General features: G+C 38.1%; 1 protein-coding gene across 11 annotated transcripts in view; it reads left to right on the forward strand.

The window, feature by feature from the left end:
* The window catches only part of LOC134309847 (microtubule-associated protein 4), a 60,415-nt gene that overhangs the window by 38,031 nt on the left and 5,263 nt on the right, over window positions 1-17,121 (forward strand). For 6 of the 11 annotated variants that reach the window (XM_062991217.1, XM_062991215.1, XM_062991223.1 and 3 more), the window contains 9 exons: window positions 4,226-5,178; window positions 6,834-7,091; window positions 7,536-7,662; window positions 7,789-7,845; window positions 10,521-10,813; window positions 12,348-12,419; window positions 15,866-15,958; window positions 16,625-16,706; window positions 16,823-16,935. In XM_062991217.1, the coding sequence (XP_062847287.1) occupies window positions 4,226-5,178; window positions 6,834-7,091; window positions 7,536-7,662; window positions 7,789-7,845; window positions 10,521-10,813; window positions 12,348-12,419; window positions 15,866-15,958; window positions 16,625-16,706; window positions 16,823-16,935 (2,048 nt within the window). Of the gene's footprint in view, window positions 1-1,007; window positions 2,259-4,225; window positions 5,179-6,833; window positions 7,092-7,535; window positions 7,663-7,788; window positions 7,846-10,520; window positions 10,814-12,347; window positions 12,420-15,865; window positions 15,959-16,624; window positions 16,707-16,822; window positions 16,936-17,121 lie in introns of those variants that run through there. The other 5 variants (XM_062991225.1, XM_062991219.1, XM_062991218.1 and 2 more) reach the window with 5 other exon arrangements.

Genomic DNA, 17,121 nt, shown 5'->3' on the forward strand with positions numbered 1-17,121 from the left:
TTTTTAATCTTTACTTGGCCTTATTGCCCTCATCCCAACTTTTTTGGAATATGCGAGAATGAATGTATATTTAAAAAGTGACATGAAGTTGACTAGACAAAACAAGTGAAATAACAGTGAAATAAAAGTCCAAGTAAATGTATGAAATGCTGATTTTTTACTATACATTAACACATGCTAGGGGTGTTACTGTATAAATTCCTTAACAGTTAGTATCAACAGCATTGGCTTTTAGTGATAATGGTAAAAACCTTAGGGAATGTGACTTATGTTTGCAAGCTGCTGTGTTTACTATATTTAAAAACAAAAACATGGATGGTTGTGGTCTGAAATACCTTTCCATTATTATTTTCTAAATGTCGACAGGAAGGTACCCGTGACGCGATACACAGTGAATAACCTGGTTAGCTTCATGTACACTATAGTGGCAAAAATATAATTAATGTTGCCATTTGTCCATAACAGTATAATCCTTCATTACATTTGTGGTGGTCTTACAATGCACAGATAACATTTAGATGTGTAAATGTAACATGTTGATATAAAAAGAAAAACACAATTAATTTTAAATTACTGAGAAAGAGTGTAGCCTGTAGGATTTACACTCCGCCCTTGAATGAAAGCATCAGCTTTGCATCAGTAAGCAAATACCTCCTGATGTTCTTTGATTGTTCTCACTTCAGAGAAAGCAATGCGTTCTGCAGAATATCAAGGAGGAAGTAGACTGGTAGGGAAAGGATGTGCACAAATCCGCCAGCGTGGAGAAAATGAGTGTGGCAAAGAGGATGGGCTCTCCAAAAAAGGAGAGAGCTTATTTTCAACAGCGAATAAGCTGCTATACAAGGACTCATGTGACACAAGCCAAAAAAAATGGTTGTCAAATCAGGAGAAGCCGAGAGGGAGGGAGAGCGTCTAAGAGAGAGAGCACTGCTTCAGTCTCACATCTTCAAGATAAATTGTGAAGTGTGGAGACAGAGAGAGACAACACCATATCCTCTAATTTATTGGCAACTAGTGCGCAATCACAAGGAATAAGTTTCAGCTATTTTACTGTCAGAGGAACAGAAGATATAAGCAAAAAAGAAAAACAGATAAGTGGCAGGTAGCAAGCCGCAGAGGGGAAAGCATGTCCTCTGTTTCTAACCAACAGCCGGCATCTCCGTTCACGGAGTACAGTGAGTTATGTAAAGGTCCTTCCAAGACCGCAACACCTGTCAGCCAGGGATGGGATTGGGCGCATGATGACATCGGGGCTCCGAGGAGCTTTGCAGGTGCACCTACGGCTCTAGGACTGACAGATGAGGATAAGCTATGTTTCTTTGACCATTCAGCAGAAATAGGAACGGAGTCAGAGTTAAAGGTGCCAAAAGGAGGAGCGATTCCTGGGAGCATGTCACTGGGTAGCGTGGGGGAGAGTCTGGAGAGCCCTCTGTCTACATCTTCATCACCTGCGTCACCTGGAAAATTAACAGCATCTTTAGAATCTGCAGTCAACAGTACCATGACTCATTCTCTTCAACTTTCAGGATCACAGAACATTGATATCCGTTCTCCAATTGAACCCCCAAAACCAGCACATGTAGAAGAATGGAATCCATCATTTCATGATCCCAGTCTAGAAACAAACTCCAAATCTGGCTCTTCACAAGCAACTCCAAATTACTGTGTCATAGGTGTTGTTAATGACAATTACCTTGAGAGTGAAGATGTTGATCTTGGTGTAAAACAGGTGGCTGATGGGTCGTCAGATGAGAGTGAGGAGGAAGGGGAGGTTCCTGAGCCATGTTTTATGGGGCGAGCAGAGCAGCAGAGAAAGGCAATGAGGAGAGCCTTGTCCGAGTGCTCCCATCTCTCTGTTCCAGCCAGCATCCAGTTACCAGATAAGTATCCTGGTGGGGCGATGCTGGGTGAGCTGACCTCATCAGTTGGAGGACCTCGTCGGGCTCACGCTGGGAGCATGAAGCGCTCTCTAACTGTGGCAGATGATCAGCCCCCGACACCTCCACCAACCCTCTATCCCACTGGAGCCATTCTTAATGACTTAAAACATGATGCTGATAGTATTCTACACCATAAACCTTTTTCATCTCATAAGAGTGGCAAAAGCTTTCCACTCTTGCCCATGGAGGATGTTCTAGAAGGTTCAGTGGTAGACAAGGATCAGGGTGTGCTGTTGCCAGTTCCTGTCACTAGTCGAGCTTTTAATGGCAACACCGGTGCAGCTGAGGCCAGCATCGAGCAGATCTCTGTACCTGAGGGTAGGTGATGAAAACCAGTAATACTGTTGAGACCAGTATCCATGATATACACATAATAAACACAAGATTACAACAGTTTTTGCTAACATTGTGTTGTATTTGCATCGATTGGATATAGCAGTAAACAACAGCATTCTAACTAGAAGAATTAGATAAACATTATTGTGTCAGAAGAAAACAGAATGACTGATGGAATGGGTGAATTTTACTTGTATTTACACACACTTGTCATATACACACAGTGTAGCCTATAAATACTTATTTAATGTGTACTTAATTTTATGTGTACTTAATTGTAAATTACTATTAGTTTATAATATATACATTTATTCTTTTGTCCCCGCCCCCCCCCCCCCCCCCCCCCCCCCCCCAATTTAATACTGTTGTAATTTTGACTCTCCAAAGCAAGTCTGCTGCTTGTTATTCCTCCTAGGCTTTGTACCTACATAAATGTTTCATAACATTTATCAGATGCTTTTATCCAGAGCGACTTACAGTTGTAAACGAATACAGTTTGAGCATTTTCACTCATTCAAGCATTAATAGTTTACTTATTTATATTGCAAACGAGTGAAGATAGATGTTGTTTCAAATAAGAGTGATGACCTGGTTTGCTGTAGGTAAAAAGCTGGTACACAGTGGGTAGCCTGCTCACAATTCTAGACCTTTTTGTAGTCTGGGCTAAACCAAATAGTACACAATTAGCCATAACAATAAAATCACTCAAATGTGAAGTGAAAAACATTGATTATCTTGTCACAATGGCACCTGCCAAGGGGTGAGTTATATTAGGCAGAAAGTGAACATTTTGTTGTTGTGTAGGTAGCAGGAAAAATAGGAAAGCCGGAGAGTTTAAGCAACAAGAATCAGATTGTGATGTCTAAACAACTGGGATAGAGCATCTTCATAACCTACCTAAACATTGTTGCAGACCAAGTACACCTGTTCATGGCAATGCATGACAATGCAAAGATTGTTCAGGCATGGCTTGTGGACCATGACAGAGAGTTCAAGGTGTTAACTTGACCTCCAAATTTCCCAGATCTTAATCCTATCACATGTCTGCGGGATGTGTGTGCGTGTGTGTTTTTTTTTTTTCTTTCATACTTTTTTTAACGTTGATGTCAATTATTTTTTATTATTTATTCACTATGGATTTCAGGTTCAGTGGTGCATAATTTAATATTATAATTACTCTTTTGGTGTAAATGTAATTTTACTGCCAGACTTTCATTTCAGAAATGCTAAAAAGAAGCAGAGATTTCGAAACAAAGATGAGACATTTTAGTCCCCAGTGGTTATTTCATGTTGACGGAACACAGTGGTAAACATGTTTCTGTGTCTACCTTAATTATAATATATGGCAATACATTTTGAAATAAGCGTTAATTAGGATAATAAATAAAGGAGATAATTAATTACATTCATAGCTTTTCAATTTATTGACATTTCACACAAGATTAAGGATAATCTAGGGCAGATGGAATGATGTGAAAAGCTAGATACTGTCTTAATTATTGTACTAAGAATTATAACAACATATTTCAAAAAAATCAATATACTTGTTGATAATTCAGCACCTTTAGCCTTATCAACCAATCAAAAATGAATGTGTGTAATACAAGTCGTATAGGATGGAATTTCCATATAGATGGAATTTTTTTTTTTGATATTAATAGTAAACCTACAAGTTAAATTACCGAGATTTATTTGCCAATTATTGATAGATTGCCCAGGCTTAACACAGTTTACTAAATAGTACATAAAACAGTGTTTTAAATTACTATTCTTTTAATCCAGCGATATGTAACTTGTAACAAGAATAAGTTATGTACAAAATAGCTTGCTAGGATGCATTTGACTGTAAGTGTAAATAAATGTTTAAAATCCTATTTGGATACAGTGTAGATACTAGACACTTAAAACAGCCACACCCTTTGTGATCAATAAATATTTTTCTTTTACAGTAAACACAGAGAAAAAACAGCCGGAGGTGGAAAAAACAGAGCATCTGGAAAACACTGAAGTTTTCAACAAAGTTGAGAAGATTGACAATGTTAAAAATGACATGGTTGATCAAACAAATAAATTGGACAGCGTAGGAAAGACAGACATAAAAGATCAGGAAGAAAACATTAGTGTAAAAGACAAGTGTGATACATTTAACAAGGTAGACAAAGTTGAAAAAACAGATGCAGCTGAAAAGTCAGATAAACTGGTCAAACCTGAGCAGTCTGACAAAACAGAAAAGATGCATACACCTGAAAAAATCGGCCAGGTTGAGGTTGAACAATCCAAACATGTTGAGAAAAGTCCAGAAGTAAAATCTGTGGGAGACCAGAAAGATCTGTCTGTACAGAACAAAGAGGAGAATCTACTAAACATGGAAAATGTGGATTTTAAGGAACATGCTGAAAAGGTAGAGAAGGACAAGTTAGAGAAAAAGACAGAAAAAGACAAAGATGAAAAAGAAAAGCTTGATCATAAGATAGATGGGACATTAGAGAAGGAAAAAGTTGAGGAAGCCAAATTTGATCAAAAATTGCATGAAAACATAGAAATTGTCAAAGCTAAAGAAACAGAGAAGGACAAAGCTAAGATATCAGAAAAAGACAAAACTGATACACCAGAAAAAGTCAAGGATAAGAAGCAAGAACAAGATACAGTTGAAAATGTTGCAGTGGGCAAAGAGTTAGCCCAACAAGCAGATCTTTCAGAAAAGAGCAACCATACCGAGAAACTGGACAAGAAGGAGGATATGGAGACGGCTGAAACAGAAAAGGAAAATTGCGCAGTCACCAAAGTGGAAAAAGAGGACAAAGCTGAGAAAGCCAAAAAAGCAGCCGTTAAGCCTACAGCAACGAATGGAGCAAGAGCTGCACCAGGAAAAGACCCAACCAGCTCAGACAAGAAAACTAAGGTTTGTTCTCAATTTCCATTGGCCATGCTGCTAATGCTTTTTTTTTTTTTTTTTATTGAGTTATTTGATACCAAATATACCATTTTGTTCTAGACATTAAATCCCATTTTATTGTTTTATTATTAACAGCTGCATTTACATTTAATGTCAATTACATTATACAGTACTTTGAAAAGGTATTTGCTCCAACCCAATTTTTTCTATTTTTCATATTTAAGTGTTTCACATCTTCTGATTGTAGTATAAAAATAACACAGGTAAACACAAAATGCAACTTTTAAATAACCATTAATTTGTTAAAGGTACAGATTTATTTCAAACCTATATCGCCTGTGTTTTTTTTTAACACAGTGGGTCATGGTTCACCCTGGGTGCAAGGCAGGAATACCCTGGACAGGGCGCCAATCCATTCCAGGGTTTTGGCCACCCTCTTCAGTCATAAAGAGTCATGTCGGTGTAGATGCACCACCAGGCTTTGAACCTGGATTTCAATGGTGGTAGAAAAGCGTAACAGACTGCTGCTCCACCTGAGCAATAATATCACCCCTTCCCCATAACTGGTTGTGCCCTCCTTGACAGTAACAACTGCAATCAAATGTTTTCTATAAGTATTTTACACTACTGTTGAGGAATTTTGAATCACTATTCTTTGCAGTTTTTTATTTTTATTTTTTATTTATTTTATTTTTTGACTACACTGGAGGGTTTTTCTTCATGAACCATTTCCATCAAGGTCTTTTGAGCCATTCAGAAGTGGATGTGCTTGTGTGTTTTGGATCTTTGTCCTGCTGCATAACCCAGCTTCACTTAAGCTTTAGGTCAGGAACTGATGGATGGAAATTGATCTTTAGGATTTTTTGATAGAGAGCAGAATTCATGGTTCCATCAATAAAGTTGTGCAGGACTTGCAGATGCAGTAAAGCTCCAGACCATCACACTCCATGGTGGAATGCAGCGTTAGCGTTGGCATTTAGTTGTAACGGGACCCATACCTTTTAAAACGTTCCACCTTTGACTCACTGAGTATTATCCTACTCCAGAGAGGGTTCACTACTGTTTCCACCACAGGTTTTCCCCCTTTGCTGTTATTTTTGTTTGGTGGAGTCAGAGTGCCTTTAATGGCTTTGTAACCCATTCCAGACTTGTAGATTTTGTTTTGCACCTGTTCTTGAATCTCTTTAGAACGTGGCATCATGTGCTGATTTTTGGACCTTCTAGCCTGATACACCCTGCCAGACAGGTTCTATTTAAGTGGTGTTTAGATTCAACAGGTCTGGCAGTAATCATGCCTGGGTGTGGCTAGTGAAATTGAGCCCAATTAAATTTGGTTAACTGGTTGATTTAGTAGCTAAGAGGGCAATTACTTTTTTTACATTGGGCTAGGTAGGGCTGAACAGCATTTTTCAATAAATATAATAATTATTTTAAAAAGCTTTATGTGTTTACTTGAGTTATCTTTATCTGATATTAAAAGTAATTTATTGATCTGAGTTAAAGAGGTGGCAAATACTTTTTCACTTGAGTGAATTAAGTGTAAATCAGGTATTTTAACTTTGCTTCCCCTGCTTGTATCCTGCTGCTTTGATTAGTGCTTTTATTCTTTTGTTGCTCCTCTGCTTTCCATTGGTTCGGTTTGCTGCTGTCCATCCATGCAGCCTGTTGTCGGGGCAGCAAAACCAAGCTCAGGCAAGCCAAGGCCTAGCACAGTGTCGAATGCTGCACCTGCACCTAAACGTGTAACCTCAGCCCCTACCTCTACAACCACCACCTCATCCACCCTCAGCAAAAAGGCACCCATTCCTAAGGCACCCATTCCTAAGGCACCCACACCCACGGCTGGCACCAAGCGGCCTGCTTCGGCTGCCAGCCGTCCATCCACCACAGGCACAGTGCCCAGTGAAGTCAAGACTAAGGTAAGTATTTTTATATTTTGTTTAGAAATGACAAATTAAAACAAATTAAAATACATAATTTCATTATTTCAGTTATTTTCTCAGTCTAACTTGTATGGATAGCATGATATTTTTCTTTTTTCTCATCCAGTGTTTGAACATACTGCTCATGCATTCTTTTATAGTGGCCACAAATTACTAAATATTGTTCCTGCTCTCTTTACAATGGCAGTTAGAGATTCATAAAACTTTGACTAGTAGAATTAGTATTTAAAGGTATCTAAACAAAATTATAATAGCTGATGTAATTAGTTTTGATGAAGTGTATAAGTTTCTGCACACTTACAGCATCTGTCATTCCCCATTATTACATAAATTAGGGTAATGGAACCATATCCATAGTTAAGATAACAAAGCCATCTAATTTTAGCATTAAACTATTGCAGTGTTTTATCTCTTGTCCAGATGGAACCTTCAGCAACAAAGTCCATTTCTGCTCCAGTCCGGTCCACAGCCACTAAAAATGGTACCTCTTCTACAACAGTGAACAAAACCACTACAGCAAGCGCCCCCACTGTACGCCGTTCTCAGGGTAACTTTACTACACATTAGACAATTACTAAAATTGTCATTTATTTATTAGCTTTTTAAATCATAAAACAAAATAATTGAGGTAGAAGGCAATTAATAAAATGTCATGTTTATTTTACACATACAGCAACAAAGACTGAAAATAAAACTGAAGAAAAGAAAGTGAGCACTCTTAAGACCTCAGGTACAGTGTTATTTCTTGTCCAACATTTTCTTGATAAATATTTCTGAAGCACTCAGCATGAATGTCACTTAAAATGCACTACCAATAGTGAATATTAAGTTCTAATCTATTTTAAAACCAGAGATATGAAGTAAAATGTAAGTCTAATTATATATAAGTGAAGTAAATTAAGTTTTAAGATAATAAAAATTGGTTTAGGTCTTTTAAATATATATATAAAAAAACTAAAATAAATATTAATAAATATTAGGGCGGCACTGTGGCTTAGTGGGTAGCACTGTTGCCTCGAAACAAGAAGGTCCGGCGTTTAATTTCCAGGTGAAGCGGTCCAGATTGTGTGGAGCTCCGGGTTCCCTCCTACAGTCCAAATACAGTGTATCACAAAAGTGAGTACACCCCTCACATTTCTGCAGATATTTAAGTATATCTTTTCATGGGACAACACTGACAAAATGACACTTTGACACAATGAAAAGTAGTCTGTGTGCAGCTTATATAACAGTGTAAATTTATTCTTCCCTCAAAATAACTCAATATACAGCCATTAATGTCTAAACCACCGGCAACAAAAGTGAGTACACCCCTAAATGTCCAAATTGAGCACTGTTTGTCATTTTCCCTCCAAAATGTCATGTGATTTGTTAGTGTTACTAGGTCTCAGGTGTGCATAGGGAGCAGGTGTGTTCAATTTAGTAGTACAGCTCTCACACTCTCTCATACTGGTCACTGAAAGTTCCAACATGGCACCTCATGGCAAAGAACTCTCTGAGGATCTTAAAAGACGAATTGTTGCGCTACATGAAGATGGCCAAGGCTACAAGAAGATTGCCAACACCCTGAAACTGAGCTGCAGCACAGTGGCCAAGATCATCCAGCGTTTTAAAAGAGCAGGGTCCACTCAGAACAGACCTCGCGTTGGTCGTCCAAAGAAGCTGAGTGCACGTGCTCAGCGTCACATCCAACTGCTGTCTTTGAAAGATAGGCGCAGGAGTGCTGTCAGCATTGCTGCAGAGATTGAAAAGGTGGGGGGTCAGCCTGTCAGTGCTCAGACCATACGCCGCACACTACATCAAATTGGTCTGCATGGCTGTCACCCCAGAAAGAAGCCTTTTCTGAAGTCTCTACACAAGAAAGCCCGCAAACAGTTTGCTGAAGACATGTCAACAAAGGACATGGATTACTGGAACCATGTCCTATGGTCTGATGAGACCAAGATTAATTTGTTTGGTTCAGATGGTCTCAAGCATGTGTGGCGGCAATCAGGTGAGGAGTACAAAGATAAGTGTGTCATGCCTACAGTCAAGCATGGTGGTGGGAATGCCATGGTCTGGGGCTGCATGAGTGCAGCAGGTGTTGGGGAGTTACATTTCATTGAGGGACACATGAACTCCAATATGTACTGTGAAATACTGAAGCAGAGCATGATCCCCTCCCTCCGGAAACTGGGTCACAGGGCAGTGTTCCAGCATGATAATGACCCCAAACACACCTCTAAGACGACCACTGCTTTACTGAAGAGGCTGAGGGTAAAGGTGATGGACTGGCCAAGCATGTCTCCAGACCTAAACCCAATAGAACATCTTTGGGGCATCCTCAAGCGGAAGGTGGAGGAGCGCAAAGTCTCGAATATCCGCCAGCTCCGTGATGTCGTCATGGAGGAGTGGAAAAGCATTCCAGTGGCAACCTGTGAAGCTCTGGTAAACTCCATGCCCAGGAGAGTTAAGGCAGTTCTGGGAAATAATGGTGGCCACACAAAATATTGACACTTCAGGAACTTTCACTTAGGGGTGTACTCACTTTTGTTGCCGGTGGTTTAGACATTAATGGCTGCATATTGAGTTATTTTGAGGGAAGAATAAATTTACACTGTTATATAAGCTGCACACAGACTACTTTTCATTGTGTCAAAGTGTCATTTTGTCAGTGTTGTCCCATGAAAAGATATACTTAAATATCTGCAGAAATGTGAGGGGTGTACTCACTTTTGTGATACACTGTACATGGAGTCAGGTTAATAGGAGATACTAAAATGACCCTATATGTGAACACGTGTGTGTGTGTGTGTGTGTGTGTGTGTTTGCCCTGTGATGGACTGGTGACCTGTCCTGAGTGTTTCCTACCTTTCGGCCAGTGAATTGTACCCACGGCAATAGGATAAATCAGTGGTAACACGGTCAATGAATGAATAAAATGTTACTTTTTCAAGAGAGGTATAATATGCAGCAATCTTAATAAAAAATGATTAGTAAGTGGGGCAGGTTTTTAATAGTGGGAGACAAAATTATTTAAACAAGGGTTTTAAGTTTGTTTATTAGTATTTTAATGTCATGTTTTACACTTTGGTTAACGGTAGTATTGAATAATAATTATTATTATTATTAAAACAAGACATGAATAAAGATAAGATATAAAAGAGAAAATGTAAAACCAGCATGAGAACAACGTGCCTGATCTGGGAGGACTAGCTTACATAATTTAAATTATGTAAAGAGCGTTTTAACTGATATCAGTGGGGTGCAACAACAATTTAATACTGTTTGGTTTCATGCTTTTTATTTATCTCTCGTTTGAAAACCTATTCTTTGTGTTAAATTGTAACTTTTGCACAACCCTGACTTTGCAACTGTGTTCTGTTTAATCTTTACAACTGATCCTTTCTGTATTCCACCACACAGAGTCCACCCGGCCCAAAACCACAGCCTCCAGAACCCCTACTACTACTAGTAGCGTTGCTCCTCGCACCCGCACCACTAAACCTGCCACCTCCACCAGCACCACAACCACCACGGTGCCAGACAAAAAGCCTCCTGTGCCTCGTGCTCCTCGAGCCAGCTCCACTACCACCACAACTGCTACTACCACCCGGACTACTACTCGCCCTGGAACAGCTCCAGCACCTGATATTAAAAATGTCCGCTCCAAGATTGGCTCTACAGACAACATTAAACACCAGCCTGGAGGAGGCAAGGTAATACTACTGCAAGTCCTCATCTAAATCTTATGACTATATCACCCAAGGTTTCATACAGAACCTCATTCAGACAGACTTAAACAAATTTTATCTCCCCCCACCTTTCTCCCAAACCAGTCATTTCCAATTCCTGATTAAATCCGCTGCCGCTTACATAACCCCTGATCTGATCTGAGTGGGATCACTACACGCCCTGTTTGACACGTGTCAAATTGGCGGCTGCTTCACATCGTCTGCCAGTGTTAGCTTCCCACACAGAGCTGTATTGCGTATGGAGAGCCACGCTAAGCTCCATGTGACTACAACCCTTTCCCCCATGACCCACTCTTCCCGCACAGGCTCCTGAAACAATCCCAGAGATGGCATATTACAGTGGCAGTGGACCATATCCGACCTCTTCCTCTGTCAAACACGGCTAGTTTTGTTTGTGTGGATGCCCGGCCAGGTTGGTGCTTGAGAGTTCAAACACAGCCGCCGCATCACCCAAGCGCCAGTATAAATTGTCTGTTAGTTATGTCTAGTCATGATATAATCAAGACATACAAAGTAGGACCAGCTAGAATTGTGCTGCTGGCAGAAAATACAGATAAATCAATTGAAACAACCACTCAGAAGTTCTGTCACAATCTGTGTACATTTGTCCATTGATTTTTCTTGGAGATGACTGGCTTTTGGCACACATTATGCCATTATCATCTTCTATAAGATAGAAGTTCAACATAATTCTGCTTTTTATATGTATAAAGATGCCTTTGTCAATAGCCTGGATGGTTAGGATGCTTTACTCAAAGCCTACTCCACATCTTATGTTGCATGATGATGCTAATTCTTACTCTCGTTCATGGTAACACCTGTGGTATGTTTTTCTGGCATAGATTCGGGGTGATCTATGTATTGACCTACTAGTGTGGCTTCTCTGCTGCCAGTCATTCATCTAATTTTATTTCTAATGACACAGTTGGAATATAAACAAGTCATATAAATAGTTGCTTGGTTCTGACCACCGTTATGTAACTGTTTTTATGATACTGCTGTACACCTGCTTCTTACAATGCTAACTGAGCCATGTTAATTTTTTACTGCAGTCATAGTGACCTCGAAATTAACATTTTATTTGTTAAATGTGATTGTCTTAGTAATTAATTTTATTTACCTTCCATGCCATTCACTTGCTCTCATCTTTTTCTCTGATAATAATCTTTTCCTGGCTGAGCTTGTATCTAACAACACAACTAACTACTCTGTTCCTCATACTTACCAGAGAAACGTCTTGCCAGAGTTAGTATATGCTGTGGTCTTTGACGGCATGATCATCAGCTAAGCTGTAATATTTGCAGGCGATGTGTCCTTCAAAGCACATTGTTTAGGAATGATTTGACCACATGCTACAAAGCAACTTTAGTGTGAAACCACATTTTCCTTTATATTGAACTATGTACTAATACGAAATTATTATTTTGCATAAATTCAGCATAGCTCATTTTCCTGTTGTGAGTGACTGACCCAAGAGAATTTGGGGTTGTCTCCCCAGGTCACAGTTTCTCACAGCAGGACAGATGCTCTGACTCAGGGCTCCCTCTCCAAAGAGACCAGCCAGGGCAAAGTGAGTTCATTCCATCTCCATCTTCTTCCACACCAGCTTGCTGTATTTATGTCCCTGTTTAGCCTGCTATGTTTTTTTTTCTTCTAAAGGTCGTCTCTCCTACAGTACATCCACGCATTATCTCCATATAAATAGATATATTAATATCTGACTTTGCTGCTCATTGTTTGTTGTATACATATTTACAGAATATTTTCTTATCTAAACCATCTGATTAGTTTTGGTTACTTCACTGGAAAGTGACTTCAGATAAATTGAGTTCATTGCTAATTTTTCAGGAATAGATTATGCTGTCTAACCTAATCTATTGTGTGGTTGAAATGACCATCCTGTTCGGAGTGAAGAATAGCTAGCACTTGGAGTTAATAGTAACTGCAGTTATGTTTCAATACTGCGTCATTGTGACGTGAACGTATTAAATGCTCAAGGGTTAAATTAAGTTGTGGCAGATTTAAGTGTTAACTTTGAACACAATACAAGTTTATTTTAAATATGTCATAATATGATTAACTTATATAACATATATAGTATCATTGACCTTCCACAAGCACAGACAAGTTTAAGTACTTATTTTTAAAATTGTAATTAAACAAATTAGTTTTTGGTTGCTTATTAATTTTGTATTCATAGGACCATGAAATCCACAATGCAAAGAACACAGATGGAACCATGGATTTAAAAGATTAAAACGGATTTCAGCAGTACATTTTAAAAACAGTATTTGAAACCATTTGATTTAGTGTCTTTTAGTCCTTCCACAAATCCTTCTGTGTGTCTGTCATAACATTCTACTTTATTTTTTCAATGAGCTTCTTTTTAGCTGTGCATACAATAGATTGGAGGATGATTAAAGCATATTTTGATGTTAATGTACAATATTACAGCGCAAGTGTTAAAGATTGACATAAACGAACTGTACACACATACAACAATACATTTAAATTTTCGGCACGTAGCAGACACTCTTATCCAAAGCGACTTACAGAAGTGCTTCCGTAGTAAACATTACCTTGCTTTAGTTTAAGTAGACAACAGTCCTAGAATACAAATCTGCTGAAAACCTGTTAGAACCAAAGGTTTTTTATATAGGCAAGAAATTAACATAAGCATTAGTAATATATGTTAGTTCTCAGTGCTTAGTAAAGAGGTGGGTTTTTAATCATCTTTTGAAGACAGTGAGAGACTAACAATGGAAGTTCGTTCCACCACTTGGGTGTAAGTACAGAGAAGAGACTTGATGCGCATCTTCCTCGAGTTCTGGGTGGAGGATCAAGTCGAGCGAGACTAGTGGCGCGGAGGTTGCGTGGTACAGAGCAGGGTTTTATTAGACCTCTAAGGTAGCTTGGGGCTGGTCCATTTTTGGCAATACAGTACATTAGTAAAAACCTGTTGAATAGACAAAACACTGCTGTACTTAAACCTAAATTCTTTCTTTCAGTCAGTTACATTTTAATTGCTAATGAACCACGCTTAGAAGTATCCACATGGAAGCACAATCACAGCTGATATATTTGTTATTTTGTTCAAAACAATATTACATATTCTAATTAAATGTAAAAAAAAATCATTTACTAAAAAATCATTACTAATTCTATACATGGATTAAAAAGAAAATTTCATAGACATCAATATCAATCATTAAGTAGGTATCATGCAAGCTATTAGGTCTATCTAATTGGGGGAAAATATCAAAAGGCTAGGTCCACCCATAAGAAAGCATTTAGTTACTGTATGTATCTTGCTGTTCTGTTATAACACATTAAAAAAAGTCACCCAAGCCTGTAATCAACACACACTGGCTATGTTTTAACATGTAGTCATTAGGTATGTGTAAAAAGTATGGATTTTTTAAACTGACTCTATAAATCAATACATTAATCAATATAAAACAATTGTCCTAAATGCATTTACAAGTTCTGATTAAAAATGATGATATGTTTAGATAAGTTAATACTGGTCTCACACACAACTTTATTCTTTGTACTAATGCATGGATTACAAGTGGATTGTTACAGCTCTATACTTTCACCTGCCATTTTTTTTTTTGTATTATCAATCAAAAAAGAAATTTGTCATTAACATTTGTGTTCACTTGGCTGTTTTTACAGCATACCTAGAGCGTGTCCCTTAAAGATGGCCATGTGATCTAAAGCACAGACGAGATTAAACACTTCACTAATTGTTCCCATGAGCTAGAAATCTGTGCTTGGTCACAATATTTGAATGTGGTTGTTTTACAGTTTAAATGGCTTTAATTCCTAATAGAATTTACTATCTGTAAACTCTTATCCATAGCTATTTATGAAATGTCAGTGGTGCGCTAGCTTGACATTTAATGTATTGGTTTAAGTAAGTTTGTTTGGTTGGTTGTTTATTCAGATTTGTGTTGAAAACACTGATCTTTTGTTTAAAGTCTTAGCTGGCTAGGGGTCAAATTAATGTTGTTACTTATACATTATGTGAACTATATGTGAAGAATATTATTATTCTTTTGATTCATTTGTTGATACTAAAATGGTTTTGACTAAAATTGTACAATTAATACTTCTAAGACCTCACAACTCATGAACTGACACAAATGCAGTCAGCAAGAATGAAAATCTTATCAGTTATCTATTCCTAAACCCTGGGTTATAAATTAAGTGTTGATTATTGCCTTGTTTTTAAAACCTTTGTCCTCGGCTGATCTCTTGTTACACTGCAGAACTGTTTCTGCACTGGCTGCCCCATAGTTTCCTGTGGATTAAGGCGGTGCCACTCACCTTGCTGAAGTGCTACCAAGAGCTACCAGATTTGCCACTTTGATGCTCGGTTTTTTCAGTCTGATTAAACTTTGACTGAATGCGGACCTTTTTAAAGCCTCGCCAACAAGACAAATTGTTTACATGACGTAGTGATGATGGGGACAAAATATCATTGTTTTGCAAAACCCTAAACTGTTTTTTCTACTTTAAATTAGAATCATGGCATTGTGATAAAACTATAGAATGGAGACTAGTGAGCTGTGAAATAGACCAAGTTTGCAGATCCTGGAATTGCTTGTGGTTTTGTAATGCGCCCTTTGATTGAAGCAAGAATGTTTAATGAAGCAATTTCCCTTTATCTTCTCATGTCTCTAAATGACGACCACTACCAGAGTCTGCCAATTGACTCATTCATGTAGACATTCTCAGACTTTTCCACACAAAAAGGAAAACTGGATTTCATCCTGTGATTTCTTACATTACTTTGAACACAGCATGGCTTGTACACTCTAATTAACTCTAGCTCCCAGTATGATAAATAGCTGCAAAACTTGCACCACAATAACTAGTTAACAATAACTAGTACACTAGAAACTTATTATGAGCTTGTAGTTGCTACAGCTTGCTTTCTTTACCCTGTCTTTCTCTTACTGGGTGACCTCTTGTGTCCTTCTGCCCTATACCTGCCACAATGTGTTATAGGTTCAGATAGTCTCCAAAAAGGTGGACTACAGCCATGTTACATCTCGCTTGGGCTCCAAGGACAATATGAAGCATGTCCCTGGTGGTGGGAATGTAAGTACTGTCCCTGCATGCGATAAAGCAATTTCGGCATAGCCAGAGCAGTCAAAGGCTACGGTACTGCTTCTATAATGTAGTATAAGACTACTGCCAATGGTAAAGCTATAGGATTTATCTTATTCCTTTTATGTTTTTTTCTTTCATTCAAATGATTATTTGTGATAAAGTAAAGAGTGGGCTTTGCTGGGCATCATTCGCATGATTCGCATGCTAATCTGCAGTTTAAAGCTAGTTTTCAATAACTCTCTTTTTGCCATGGCTGCTTTAGTGTCTGACACTTTGATTCCAAATTGCTTTTCTTATTCTTATGTATTTCTTACATATTTTCCTTTTTCTTATAATCTGCTTTAGTATTTTTCTTTTCTTTTTTTTTTTTTTAGATTTTTTTGGCTCCTATACCAGTGACCAGTGATTAAACTATCTGCTGTGATAATGGCATATTTTAAAATCATTTATTTGTGCATCTAAAGTGTCTTTTTTTTTTTACACATATTCTGTTATTTTCATTGAGTGGCATGACAGCCTGTGTTGATTTTTCTCTACTGCACGGTTTTTGCATTTTGAGAACATAACAAACAGCAAATGGAGTTGTCTAGCACTAGTTCAAACAATGAACATATTTACCCAGCTTTTAAAGGAACCAGTTTAATGTGTTTACAGGTGCAAATTCTTAATAAGAAGGTTGATGTGAGTAAAGTTACCTCGAAGTGTGGTTCAAAGGCCAATATCAAGCATAAACCAGGTAAGACCTCCGTTATCATTGCCTCTGCACATGCTCACTTCACATTTTTTAAAGCTTTGGATTTAACAAAACTAATTAAAAAAAATTGTTACTATTGGTTTTATTGTTTGTCATAGGGGGTGGAGATGTGAAGATTGAGACCCAAAAAATAAACTATAAAGAAAAAGCCCAGCCAAAGATTGGCTCTTTGGACAATGTTAGCCATGCACCAGGAGGGGGCAATGTTAAGGTGAGATTGTGAAAACGGTGTGCGTGTGCGTGATTTTTTTTTAATGATTTTTTTATCAACATATTGCTTTTCAGTGTTTATCAGTAACAATGCTTCAAAATAATTTATTTTAAGTGAATGGTTTAAATACATCACCGTAGTTGCACATTGCATAGTATTGCAAGTTTTTCAGCACATCAGTTTTAA

Source organism: Trichomycterus rosablanca, chromosome 3 (assembly GCF_030014385.1).
Source record: "Trichomycterus rosablanca isolate fTriRos1 chromosome 3, fTriRos1.hap1, whole genome shotgun sequence".
NCBI lineage: Eukaryota > Metazoa > Chordata > Actinopteri > Siluriformes > Trichomycteridae > Trichomycterus > Trichomycterus rosablanca.